The sequence below is a fragment of the Idiotropiscis lumnitzeri genome, chromosome 11 (genome assembly GCF_059441095.1).
Source record: "Idiotropiscis lumnitzeri isolate Australia: NSW breed Sydney's pygmy pipehorse chromosome 11, RoL_Ilum_1.0, whole genome shotgun sequence".
Classification (NCBI taxonomy): domain Eukaryota; kingdom Metazoa; phylum Chordata; class Actinopteri; order Syngnathiformes; family Syngnathidae; genus Idiotropiscis; species Idiotropiscis lumnitzeri.
The window spans coordinates 21477854-21492091 of record NC_142401.1 but is presented as its reverse complement, the minus strand read 5'-3'; the positions used below and the strand labels follow the sequence as shown (position 1 = coordinate 21492091).

General features: G+C 40.9%; 1 protein-coding gene across 3 annotated transcripts in view; it reads right to left on the bottom strand.

Moving 5' to 3' along the window:
* Positions 1–1495: 1495 nt before the first annotated feature.
* Positions 1496–14238, bottom strand: part of LOC148328352 (zinc finger protein ZXDC) — a 49605-nt gene continuing 36862 nt past the window's right edge. The window contains exons 6-11 of one of the 3 annotated variants that reach the window (XM_088308032.1): positions 13325–14112; positions 11127–11205; positions 10352–10503; positions 2581–2681; positions 2237–2338; positions 1496–1987 (exon numbers count right to left, since the gene is read on the bottom strand). In XM_088308032.1, the coding sequence (XP_088164158.1) occupies positions 1975–1987; positions 2237–2338; positions 2581–2681; positions 10352–10503; positions 11127–11205; positions 13325–14112 (1235 nt within the window). In that variant the 3' untranslated portion in view covers positions 1496–1974. The remainder of the gene's footprint in view (positions 1988–2236; positions 2339–2580; positions 2682–10351; positions 10504–11126; positions 11206–13324; positions 14113–14238) is intronic. The other 2 variants (XM_088308031.1, XM_088308033.1) reach the window with 2 other exon arrangements.

The window sequence follows — 14238 nt, the reverse complement described above, 5'->3', positions numbered from 1 at the left end:
CAACGTTGGGGTACTGGCACGTTGGAAATGTGAAATATTTACAAGAAAAAATGGGAGGAATCTTCAAGTGGAATTTTTGCATAGTTAAAGTTAGAGCTGCTTGTCGAAGCCAAATAAATGTTATAAGTAAATTCAAAAAGGCCGACTTCCTGTGCAATTTAGCTCATGGCTCCAAGAGACTATTTTGTAGGGCTTGGCCTTTTACATACTCGATTAAAATTTTCAAAAAGCTTGGTGAAACACAACCGGGGCTGCTATTTTGAAAATTTGTAGAGGGCAATAGTGAGCCATTTTTAAAAAACTGCAAGAGAAATTAATAAAATATTGATAAATTTGTCAAGCCTGATGTGTGTGTGTGATATGAATTTGGTGACATCCTGAAGGCCAAAAAATTTATCCGAGCAAATATGAGGGCGACCTTGTTAACCTGCTCGGAAAAAAACATCAACGAAAATAAAGTCTTCCCCAATGATAAGGTAGTGTAGACAGTCAGAAAAATATCTTCGAAGAATTTAGGGTTGTCCTCATTAGGGCCGTATAAGCATGCCAACTTCAATTAGCCCTGAACAATTACATATCTACCTACCCGGTCTGGTTTTGTTTTTTTTAATTGAAATGGTATATTGTTATGGATCAAAATAATAACCCCTTCTTGCATAGTTGTTATATGACACATGTAACACCTGTCCAGGCCATCGATTACTAACAAATTTAATGTCTGAGGGTGTCAAATGGGATTCTTGAAAAAATATTATTTTGGATTTAATATGTTTCACCCTATTCATGATTTGTTTCAATTTGCTTATTTGTCGCAATCCTCTAACATTCCAGCTTGTCAGGGGGGCCAGGGTCCGGTTGGCTCTCTCCAGCATGAACACTTGATTAGCATCTAGCTTTCGCCAGCATGGAAGCATCTCCCGTATATATTCCAGCATCAAACAGATTCCCTCTGTGCCCGCTCGAATTCCAGTCAGTCGTAAATTATTTTGTCTTCTGTGATTTTCCAGGTCATTTGTCTTTGATTCAAGAAAAGAAATGTATCATAGCTTGAGATAGGTCAGTCTTCCTTTTTTCCAACTGTGCTTCTGCTGTCACAATCCAGTTTTCAGCTTTCTCCACTCGAGTGGCATTAGCGGCCACGTTCTTCTTAACTTCCGTCACTTTGCTTTCCAAAACAACTACTGAGGTGGTCATTTTCTCCAGAGGTTCGTTAATATTGTCAAGCGTGGATCCAAATCCTCCGAATTCAGCGCGAACTTCAGTCCGAAGTGATTTTAGCTCCGCAAGCATGGTCGCTAGTTCCGACATATCGGCGTCGGCCTCGCCGTTTAGTTCGTTTGGCGAGGCACTTTTTAGCGTCTGAAGGGTGCATATTCGGCTCAAGCACTAAGGTAGAGATGCCATTGGCGTAAACATACAGAAAACAACTAAATCCGTATTTACAGGTGTCTATTTGAATGTACATGAGTTGGGGAAAAAAATCATGAGACAATGATTAAAGTATGAAAGCAAATATTTATTGTCACCTTTCACTGATGTCATGTCATGATGTTAATCTTTCGGCATGATGTCTCAGGCATTGTATGCTGCTGTAACCTTCGGTGCGCTCTGGTTTAATTTGGTTTCAATACCTAAAATTTTGCGTAACCATTCTCATCGGAAAACAAAGGGTAAATTGTACCTTTCTCCTTGGGGTGCATAATTAATTATATTGAGCGAACTCTCTGACAAAGATAATTGGGATTAAGTTTGAGCTTTCCTGTTTCTATGAACATCAGTAGGAAATGAATGTCCGTATCATGACCTCAAGTCAGATAAACTGCATATCAAACATTTGTCAAACTTGGTATTTCACTTATGTAAACAGCGTATAGTGGCATGGAAGGAAGTGTGCGGTCAGTCACTCTAGGTCTTGAAGGTTGATTGTGCTTCCTGTGAATTGAGAGTCATCAGACCCACTCTTTTCTTCTGTGGTTATGGTGGTTTCCTGTGAGAAAATATGAACATGTTTCCTGGTATGTATCAAAGTTAACCCAAGAAAAAGAAGAAAAAAAAACGGCATATACTCCCTCCTTATTTTGCACCACATGGTTATCAGTTTCTGGAAGTCACAAATGTTCAAATTCCATTGCTGTTTAACATTCAATTCCCCATGAAATTACTACCAATGAAAATGTATGATTTAATATTCATTCCATGAATATTAATGAAAAGCAAAAGCAAAAAAACAACATACCTGTAAAATGTTGACAGGAAGGTCAACGGTGAGCTGAGAGTGAGAGGCAGATGGCTCGGAGCTGAGCTGAAAAGCGAGATCACCATCACTGCCTGGGTCATCCTGAAAACCATCATAGACAGACCACAATAACTAAGATAATTCGAGTTATTAGGGATGAACTCTGCATGCATATTTGGCCACTTCCTTTGGGTTTAGGTAGATTTTTAGAGGGTTAGGGTCTAGCAGTGGCGGGCCGTGCATTTCACACGTAGGCCTTCAGTGAAGTCCAACTTAGTCCTACCTGAATGAATCCCTCTCTTAATAGCATAATTGCCGGACAAATAATATACAGAAACACTTACACACTTACGGAGTGAGTGCTGGACGACCCAGCGTCTCTTGAAAGGTCCGTCTTGAAAATGGCCTTGCAAGTGTATCTGCGATTATATCTCACTTTTCCCTCCTTCGGCCATTGTGGTTTAAAAAAAAGCAAAAATATAATTTAAAATATAAAAATACATTTTCGAACTGTCGCCAGTTATGACTTTCAGGTGTGTTGATGCCGCATAGCGCTGCCCCCTCACGAGTGAGTATCCAATCACAAAACGCGTTCATCACCTTTAGCGTAAGGCCAGCAAGAAGGCTCACTGTTTCTAACCCGTGATCTGATTGACTATTGCAACCGTCTGTCAACTCTGAAAGCTCATTGACTTTGACAGAACAGATGCCCACACAATTGTATCTGAAGGCCTCGGACGAATAGTGCGTGCTACTGGTCTTGTGAAATCTGCCTTGCAACACGAGCTAGCTGAATTCTGATTGGATAAAAACTCTCACTAAAAATACAACACTAGGATATAAGAGGACATCAATGTGAAGAATATGACCATTATTTCTTGATTATGTTAGGCCAGCAGAGAAGGCCTTGAAGGCCTTGACCGTCCACCACTGGGGTCAAGCATCCTCATTAGGATGTTAGTGTTCGTGACTGGGATTTGAACTGTTATCTGTGTGAAAGGCAACAATCCACCACATAGCTAAGCTGCAAGGTAACGAGTTTTCATCTACCATTGCTAGTTCCAACGTAGTTAATCCGTGATCACGAGTTGGGAAGTACTGCATGGCGGTTGTAGACTAAGGCCCAATCACTATACCACCCTTTACGTCACGTCTTCCCCCTTGAAATGCTCGTTCACGACAAACAAGACGTGACCCAATTTTCCATAAACTTTAGTGGTATGGTAGGGTCACAAATAAGGAGGGTATGTGATGTGTTAGGGTGAAAGTATATGGGTTATCCCATATTTTACTCTTTTAGTATTGTGTTAAATGATTCACAGAGGCCTGCAGGAAGGAGATGCAAATTGGTCAGTTCAACAGCAGTTGAAGAATGTTTTCCATGCAGGTTCAAAAGAGGCAATTCATAACAGGGTTAAAAAAAACATATTAGCCTGCTTAAAGGCATCCTGAGGTGTATGTGAATTACGCCCTGCATGCTGAAAGATCAAATAAACCGAAGACTACAGACATATTTCATCAAGATGAAGAAAAAAACTGTTTGGTCATCATAGATTAGATTAGAACTCTTTCTAACCAACAAATCCAGATGCATTGACAGTGGCAAAAGTACTTTGCAAGGATACCATTCATGGATATGGTATTCCAGAGTTAACCAACTTGTGAAAAAGATAGGAGTGATGTTTTTAATTTGAAAAATTATTGTGCTTACCACCCTCAAAGCGCTGGATTGGTCAAAAGAATTAAAAAAAAAAAAAAAAAGAAAAGGCTCTGCATTGAGGAAACGCGGAGGCAGTGGACACAGTGTATGGAATCAGTAAAACTGTTTGTGAACACTACAACCACTGTGACTTTCCATTAAATGCTATGCGAGCAGCCTCTCTGTCCACTTTTAAACCTCGTTTTAAGATGAATTTTTTGGCCTTTGACTCAACATGAGACTGTTGCTGTTCTGCTGCTTTTCTGGTACCTACTGTATATGTGTTTATGTGAGTTAATTTGAGTTATATACAGAGAGTTGCATTGTATTGTATTGTATTTTATTCAGGGCTGAGACATTGTGAAACATTGTTTGGAAGGCTGTATAGAATACCTCAAATTTAAGAACCAATGGGAAACAGATGATGACAATACTTTAGCTGACAAAGACAAGTACAAATACAAAGTGGTGAGGATCTTTCTGTCTCCCAGCAGTACGCTAAACTAGTGGAGCCGGGAGACTGGGTGCTTGTAAGAAGTTTGCAGATAAGACATTTGTAATTACCCAAGGGGGAAGGCCATTATAAGTTTTATTGACAACTCTCGCAGCTGTAAAGATGGCAGGAAAGTCAACTTTGGTTCATTTGACACATTGTAAAAAGGTCATTTCAGTTGAAAACTCCAACAAAGGAGATGAGCAAAAGTTTGATGATAGGGTAGTCTGGTGTTATAAGACACCAGACTAAGTAGAGGGGATATTTCCGCCAAAAGGACCCCGAAGTGGTTAAAAGCAGCTGGTGTATATTGGATGTCAACACTATCTGTTATTTCTACTGTTATGTTATATGTGGGGATGACCCAGAGTTACATAAGCAAACTATGATGCGACTATAGTACAATACCAAAATTGAGAGTCCAATTAAATTACTAATTAAAAGTGATTAGTAAACACCAAGCAGATAACTGAAAAAAGTTATGAGATGTATTGGCAGTGCCATGGAGGCCATGTTTTAGATGTGAGTTGGAACTCTCTAATTGGAACTGATGTGTGTAACTATTGGTCCGCAGAACAATGTTAGAGGGGAAGGTATGTACTTTCATAAAAAGAAAACAAGATAACCAAAATAAGCAAACAAAATTGTGTTATTGACATTATGAATAATGCTAATCTTGATAATACATGTATGGATTGGGTCAGTGTGTTTCCTGAGACTAGAGTTGACAAAGATAAACCCATGTTTTCTATAAAAATAGCTCTTGAAAATTTCAATTGTATAAATGTTGCTGACAGACCAGAGTGGTTAGGAACTTTATCAACACCACTGTGTCTGGTTTTGGTAGTGGTTGAAATAAACTTCAATCCAATACCAAGAGGGGAAATCTGGTGGTGGATATGATAGATTATTAGATAAATGACCCAAGAATGTGACAGGTTTTTGAGCCTTAGTGCATGTTTTTCATAACTAGGCCATGCTTATAAACTATTGGTAGCTTCTGGAGCGTGCTATTTCACAAAACGTACTTGATTGATTGTAAGTTTTACATTGTTTGTGTATAACCTGTGCAAACTATCCACTGTCATGCCAGGGCATTGGTGACGTAAAAAAAGAGAAAGCAGAGTGGCAGGACCAAAATGATTCAACATACATCGAAGCCATTGGTGTGCCCCTTGGTGTACTAAGGAAGTATAAATTAGTAGATCAAATAACAGCAGGATTTGAGTCCTCGAATGAAGAACGCCGACAGGTCAACTGCATCCATCACAATGTGCAAAAAATTGGGTAATTGGACGCAGAGTGGGTTTGAAACTGTGCATGAACGGCTATCAGCCAATCCCTTATAACAATACAGAGCCCTGGTGTCCTCGATTTGGTATCAACCGCTGTTTTTGCAGCATTCTTGATTGACCTTGTGAGGAAAATACTGTATCTCTTCATTGAAATCATCCAATGTGTCAGTGGGAAAAGAATGTGAAAGCTTGGAGTCATATGAGCTTGTGTATGAGCTGCCATCAAGTGTCCAGTAACGGTGATTGGAACTGCACAATGCTATTAATGATGTAAATCAGACATTAAAAAATTTGCTAGCTCAGGAATGCTAGTTCACACTTAGACGACTATATAAAACAAATTAAATCTTTGCAGGGCATTGGTGAGCATAATTAAGCCTGGTTCCAAATGAGTATGCATGACTCATGTACATACACAATATTAAACATTTTATAAAGTGCTTTGGCCATCATATTGTGTCGATAAAATGTTATATGCACTCTATTACTAACTCTCAACATGTGACATGTATATAAAAACCAGTGGTGGCCAGTCAAGGCCTTTAAGGCTTTCTCTGCTGGCCTAACATAATCAAGAAATAATGATCATATTCTTCACATTGATGTCATATTATATACTAGTGTTGTATTTTTAGGTAAAAGTTTTTATCCAATTAGAATTCAGCTAGTTCGTGTTGCCAGGCAGATTTTACAATACCAGTAGCACGCACTATTCATCCGAGGCCTTCAGATACAATTGTGTAGACATCTGTTCTGTCAAAGTCAATGAGCATTCAGAGTTGATTGTTGCAAAGGCCAATCAGTTCACGGGTTGGTTACCGTGAGCCTTCTCGCTGGCCTTACGCTGAAGGTGATGAACGCATTTTGTGATTGGATTCTTATATATGTACACATTACTCTCTTGAGCAGCCCATTTGATTAGCTGAGGGCAGTTCACAGAGCTCTGCTGAGAGAAATACGTTGAGCGAAGACTCCTTTTGGTGATGGTTTGAGACAGACAGTTGACAACAGACCAGAATGTACATGCGGGAAAAAGCTCGATTAAAGGGCAGCTATCCACGATGTCGAAGACTGTGTTATTATTAATGTTATGGCAAGTAAGAAACATCACAGGTTATACTGGAAAAAAAACCCACCCTGACCAAAGAACACCACTCATGACATCTCTCTAACCATCCATCTGATTGGTTGAGGCGAAGGACTCCCAGAACGCTTTGCACCACATTTCTCTTTCTCTCTGCTGCCTTGGTCGAAGAAGGAGAGGAGGAAGATGTGTTCAAAGGAAGAAAGAGAAGAGGAACACAAAGAGTCTAGGACTGAGAGAGGAGGTCGAATGTGGGAACTTTGACGGGGAAGGGTAGAGAGCTGGTTGACATGGTGCAGAGGGGGAAAGTGGACATACTGTGTATTCAGGAAACCAGGTGGAAAGGGAGCAAAGCTAAAGTTTCGGAGCAGGGGTCAAGTTGTTCCATCATGGTATAGAAAGGAAGAGAAATGGAGTAGGAGTTATTGTGGAAGAGGAGTTTGTTAGGAATGTCCTGGAAGTAAAAAGAGTGTCAGATAGAGTGATGAGCCTGAAGCTAAGAATCAAAGGTGTGATGATCAATGTTGTTAGTGGGTATGCGCCACAGCTAGGTTGTGAGCTGGAGGAGAAGGAGAACCTTTGGTTGGAGCTTGATGAAATGATTCAGGGTATCCCAAGAAATGAGAGAGTTGTCATTGGTGCAGACTTTAATGGTCATGTTGGTGCAGGAAACAGGGGTGATGAGGAGGTTTGGAGGCAGGTTTGCTATCCAGGAGAGGAAGGCAGAGGGACAGATGGTGGTTGACTTTGGAAAAAGAATGAAATGGCTGTTGTGGATACTTTTTTCCAGAAGAGGCAGGATTATAGGGTGACCTACAAGAGTGGAGGTAGGAGTACAGAGGTAGTCTACCCTAGAATCAGAAGGAGAAGGGAAGAGTCTAGTATGACCGTCAGGAAGGAGTTGCTCTTGCTGGTCAGGAGGAGCTTCCAGATGACTGGACAACTACAAGAAATGTGATCAGGGAGACAGGTAGGAAAGTTCTTGATGTGTCATCTGGAAGGAAGGGAGACAAGGAGACATGGTGATGGAATGAAGGGGTGCAGAAATGGATCCAGAGAAAGATATTAGCTAAGAAGTAGTGGGACAGTGAGGGAACTGAAGAAAGTAGACAGGAATACAGGGAAATGCAGCAGAAGGTGAAAGTGGTAGTGGTAAAGGCCAAACAAGGGGCTTACATTGACTTGTATGCGAGGTTGGACAGTAAGGAGGGAGAGACTGAGCTGTACAGGTTGGCAAGGCAGAGAGACAGAGATGGGAAGGACGTGAAGCAGGTTTGGGTCATAAAGGATAGGGATGGAAGTGTGTTGACAGATGCCAGTAGTGTGATGGGAAGCTGGAAAGAGTACTTTGAAGAGTTGATGAATGAGGAAAATGAGAGTGAACAAAGAGAAGAAGAGGCGTCTGCTGTGGACCAGGAAGTAGCAAAGATCAGTAAGGATGAACTGAGAAGAGCATTGAAGAGGATGAAGAGCCGAAAGGCACACGGCCCTCATGATATACCCGTGGGTATGGAAGTGTATAGGAGAGATAGCAGTAGAAATCCTGACTGGGTTGTTCACCGGGTATTAGAAAGTGAGAAGATGCCCGAGGAATGTAGGAGAAGTGTGCTGGTGTCCATTTTTAAGAACAAGGGAGATGTGCAGAGTTGTGGAAACTACAGAGGAATAAAGCTGATGAGCAACACAATGAAGCAGTTGGGAAAGAGTGGTGGAAGCTAGACTGAGGGCAGAGGTGAACATCTGTGAGCAACAGTTTGGCTTTATGCCAAAAAAAAAAAAAAAAGAGTACAACAGATGCAATATCTGCTTTTGGGATGCTGATAGAGAATTACAGAGAAGGTCAGAAGGAGCTGCTTTGTAGAGCTGGAGAAAGCTTATGACAGGGTGCCCAGAGAGGAACTGTGTTTCTGTATGAGGAAGTCTGGAGTAGCAGAGAAGTATGTTCAAGTGGTGCAGGACATGTATGAGGACTGTCAGACAGTGGTAAGGTGTGCTGTAGGTGTGACAGAGGAGTTCAAGGTGGAGGTGGGACTACATCAGGGATCAGCTTTGAGTCCTTTTTTGTACGCTATGGTAATGGACAGGATGACAGACGAGGTTAGACTGGAATCTCCATGGACAATGATATTTGCAGATGACATTGTGATATGTAGTGAGAGCAGGGAACAAGTGGAAGAGAAGCTGGAGGCATGGAGGTTTGCCCTTGAAAGGAGGGGAATGAAGATTAGCCGTAGCTAGACAGAGTATCTGCGTTTAAATGAGAGGGACCCAAGAGGAAGAGTGAGCTTACAGGGAGAAGAGACCAAGAAGGTGGAGGAGTTTAAATACTTAGGGTCAACAGTCCAGTGCAATGGAGAGTGTGGAAAAGAAGTGAAGAAGCGTATGCAGGCTGGCTGGAACCGGTGAAAAAAAGTGTCAGGTGTGATGTGCGATAGAGGAGTTTCAGCTAAAATGAAAGCAAAGATTTATAGAACTTTGGTGAGACCAGCGATGTCGTCTGGTCTGAAGACAGTGCTGCTGAAGAAAAAACAGGAGAAAACTGGACGTGCCAGAGATGAAGATGCTGTGGTTCTCTTTGGGAGTACCAAGATGGATAGGATCAGGAAGGAGTACATCAGAGGGACAGCACATGTTCGGGGCTTTGGAGATAAAGTCAGAGAGGCCATACTTAGATGGTTTAGACGTCCAAAGAAGAAATAGTGAGTACATTGGGAGAAGGATGCTGAGTTTCCAAGTGCCAGGCAAGAGTTCTCGAGGGAGACCAAAGAGGAGGTTTATGGATGTAGTTAAAGAGGACATGAAAGTAGTTGGGGTGAGAGCAGAGGGTGCAGAGGACAGGGTTCATTGGAGGCAACTGAAGGGAAAAGCCGAAAGGAAAAGAAGAAGAACTGAGACTGCGCCCAGTAGTTGTGAAAATACGGTAAGCGGAAAGCTCAAACTGATTTGGTGTGAACCTAGCATTAAAACTGGGTCTACAATGTACCGATTTTTTTCAAGTCCTGTATCAATGTTTTTTCATGTATGAAGCAAAAAAGAAAAGCACTTACAAAGCGTTGCGTTTCGGGCTAAGTAAAATGTCCAGATAAGGTGAGCCATTAAGGCCAATGTCACACACAAACGTGTCTCCAGGAAAGCGACGTCATTCACTGGCAGGTTATTCGTCGCTGCATGATAACGTTGCGTCTGTGCGACAAACATTAAGAGGTCTACAACTCCCAGATGACTGTTTGACCTCTTCTTCCGGAAAATGGCTGTGTTGGTAATATTGAAATAAAATGCTTTTTAATTCAACCCCAAGGGCTTGTGTATTAATTGCCAAAGATGAAAACAAGGCACATTTTCTCCACAATTATGGTTAGTTTTCGTTTGTTTTGTAGAGAAAAATGGAGTTCAAATTAGTTTTTGTTTTTCTAAAAATTTTTGTTGTTATTTTATTTCGTTAATGACAATGTTTTTTAAAATTTTGTTTGACTTGTTTCGTTAAGTTCCGTTTCCTAAAATAACCTTGGTTGGTACCCAGTACTCACATGGCATGTAATCTCACCTGCAAAAGCTGAATTTGGACAAATTGCGCACTATTGACAGAGTCACGTAAATGTAGGCCCCCATACGATGGTGCAGCTCCTTCACCATAGTGAGCACTCAATGGAGTGGATTTGGCTCCTTTTGCTTTTCTCTGACTGGCTCCAGAGACCCCTGGATTGGGGGAGAGGGGGGAAAGACCCTTTGCATGTTATGAAGTCATATTGGGTTATTGATGGGGTGCTTCAAATAATATCTTAAGATAGGGCTGTGCAATTAATCGATTTCGATTATTATACTCAACAATTACAAAATTGGCAACATCGTAAAAACCGATTCTTATGTACAGTATTATTATATTCAACATTGTTAAAATAGTACTTATTTTACAACAAATACTATATTTAGTACACTTGCATTCAAAACTTGAGCGTTCTATTGAAATTGTTTGTTGAAATGTTACAACAGTTCAATGGCTATTTCTGTTCCATACATTTATTTTCTGTTTCTTTATACAAGCAAACCATGCTAAAATTTTTACATTTGCACTTGTTTTTAAACTTTTAAATAACTAGTTTTACATACAATACAATCCAAAAGGAACTATAGCAAGAAATTACAGTGTTTCAAGGAATTAAATTTTTCTTAATACTCATATTTTAACATTTCCTGTTCTGTTTCCGCTGAAAAATAATAATTTGAATAATGATGATTTCAATTAATACTAAAATAATCGTGATTAAGATTTTTTTCATAATCGAGCACCCCTGTCTTAAGATGGTCTGTGTTTATGTTACCAGAGACTGACGGGCAAATCTGCTTCCTCCTCTTGGCTTGCTGAATAGCTCTATAATCGGTCCGTGCAGAGCCGCCATTCTGGCAAAAAAAAGATCCTTTCAGTCACTACATTTGTCTTTACCAAACCAAAGCTGTTTTTCTAGGTGATAGCAAACTTGTGTAATTTTTCTATGCTAAATGCACCATATAACAAGCATTGTTTCCTTCACCTTCTTTCTGTTTCTCTGCAAGCATATATAAAATATGGCCACTTTAGAGGGTGAGATAGCATTTTAACACAGGCCTCTGGATAAAACCATTAAAATAAAAAAATAAAAAAAACAGAGAGGTGATCAGAGACCAAGTCAACAACAGTGAGTAATAGCTAATCGTGAATGAGTCCCCAGTTGTGAGTTGCTTCGTGACAAGTTGAGTAAAATCTGTAATACTAAGAAAATTTTAAAAGTCCTTGGGGACTGGACTAAAATATTGTCCGCATATATATTAAAATCACCAGATCAAAGAATTGTATCGTGCTTAATATGGATAGTAGCTAAAAAATTCTGAAAGTTCTGCAATAAAACCTGTATGCCGTTTAGGTGGCATACACACTGTTATGCATAAAATTGGGGAGCTGGTAAAAACAATGGACCGGTATTCAAAAGAGGAATAAAATATATTGGGTTTGGTAGCCACTAGCTTAGAAGCAATCGAAGCTGTGCTACCTCCCCTTGTACCATGCCGCACAGAAGCAGAATGGAAATATTGTTAGCTCCTCGGGTCATGTATTTCAGGTAGCTTTCATTTTTGTTGTAAATCACCCCCCCGTATGACTCCAAAAAAACTGAAAACTGTGACATCATTTTAAAATTGCCATTGTATTTCCTTTTACATTACTGAAGCATTATTAAAAAACTAAATAAAGAAATTAGCTTTTCAAGTGCTCTGTACTATTTTCAAGGTCTAAAAGGCAATAAAGGGTTCATTTATTTTAATTTTATTTTTAAATAAACCCATTAGATAAAGGTAAGCCTAACTTAGGTCAGGGCCAGGAACAGACTAATTATGCTTCATTTCAGTTGAATGGGAAAATTGCTTCTGTTCACGGTCTCAAAACGAACAATGTTTTTGAACTGATGTTCCACTTTACACAGAATATTACTTTGGATGTAAAGATTCATCGAAAATCAATTTAATCTTGATATAAAAAAAAATAAAACAATCAATTTCCATTGCCATGTTAACCATGTCTCTGCTGTAAACAAACTGCATACGCATGATTACTTTTTATGATGTAAACCTCACTTTCATAGCACCACGGCAGTGATAAACGAGCACCATACAAACGAAGCACATTGCGACTGATGCTCGATTTAATTTCTGACAGACGTGTCTGGAAGTGAGCTGAAGTTAGCACACACAAGCTGCCATGCGCATCTGATGGAACCCCACCTTGATGTCCTGTTGTTGTGCGCTAACATATTAGAGTGTCTACTATGTTTTAGTAGCAAACTCACGTTTATTAAAAACCAAAACAGTGTTTGTACACTCGTGATTTACATTGAAACAGCAACAGCATAAGGGCTAATTTGCTACAACGCACCGAGCGGAATCTCACCACTCAAAGCAATACAAGCCATTATTGGCAACACCCTACAATAAAAGTTAACATACCTAGCTTGTTAGAATATAACAATTTAAAGGGCTAGAAAAATATTGTAACAAAATGGGTGATGTCTGTGGTTACAGTTATGTTTTGCTGAGCAATATTATTTCCGAGTTTTATGAATGCATCACGCGACTCGTGAACCGGGGAGGTGTGTGCGTGTGTGAGACTGTGAGACTGAGTGAGTGAGTTGGAGTGCTGTTTTGATCTAAATCACAGGTGTTTTGGTTGTTAATAAACCTGAGCTCACTACCAAAGCACAGTAGACACTACAATATTTTAGCGTACGACAGAGAGAGAGAGCGAGAGAGAGAGCGAGAAGGAGAGAGAGAGAAAGGGTGAGAGAGAGAGCGAGAAGGAGAGAGAGAGAGAGAAAGGGAAGGAGAGAGAGAGAAAGGGGGAGACAGAGAGCGAGAGAGCGAGAGAGAGAGAGAGAGAGAGAGAGAGAACAGTTGTGTGTATACTGATTCAATATATACACCCCAACATATACTACTGGAACATTACCCAATAATCACACACTTTCTTGTTTAAAAATATTAAGCATCTCACCAAGAAACTGCTGTGTGATACTGCATTGATCTCGATGTCTTTCTGCAAGCTTAGGCTGCTGCTGCGACTAGGGAAAATAAACGGCGTGGGAACTCTTCCTCCATCGTGACTACCCAGTACCTCTATACAACTAAGAGTCCTGGCCCCTCCCTGGCCACCACCCTCTACCATCTTCATAGGAGAGGACAACACTTCTGAAACAGGGGCAACTGCCAAGGAGGATGCACGTTCTACGCCAAGAGCACGGGAGGAGCCAAGTGGGTGCTGAAGTGTGGGCTCAGTAAGGGAACTGGGACCCTGCATAGACAGAGACGTAAGCGCTCCCAGGGCCTCTGGTGTGACATTCTGCACATCATCGAGATTGAGAGTGCCCTGAGGGGTTAGAACATCCCCAACTGTGCCACTCAAACTTTGATGCGAACCCATTTCAATAGTGGGTGCCAGGATTAGAGGGTTTACAGGCCTGGCCACTGTGGTGCTGTTAGACGTGCAAAGTGCCGTGCCAACTGTGGATGTGTCAATAGTGAGGATGCCTGAACGGACCAGGGAGAGGTCCATAGTAAAAGTGCAAGTGGAGTTTGAGGTGCTCCCACCAATAGGAATGCCAACACCAGTACCAGCAGGAGATGTGGTGGCTCCAGACACATTAGAGAAAAGTGAGCTCAGGTCCAAGTTAGTCAGCTGATCACTCCCAGGAATACTCGAACCGGAAATTGTTACTGGAGTGGGGCAAATTAGCTCACTGCTGGGAGTCAGGGTGGCCGTGGTCTCCATCTGGTTCATAAAATCTAGGATAGAAGAGGGTTAATCTTTGTGAAAACTCCCCAAGACAAGATGTGCAACAGAAGCCTCTTTTGCATTCCAGAGTTAGACAGAAATACAAAATACAGGGACAACAATTGCGAAAAACTGAA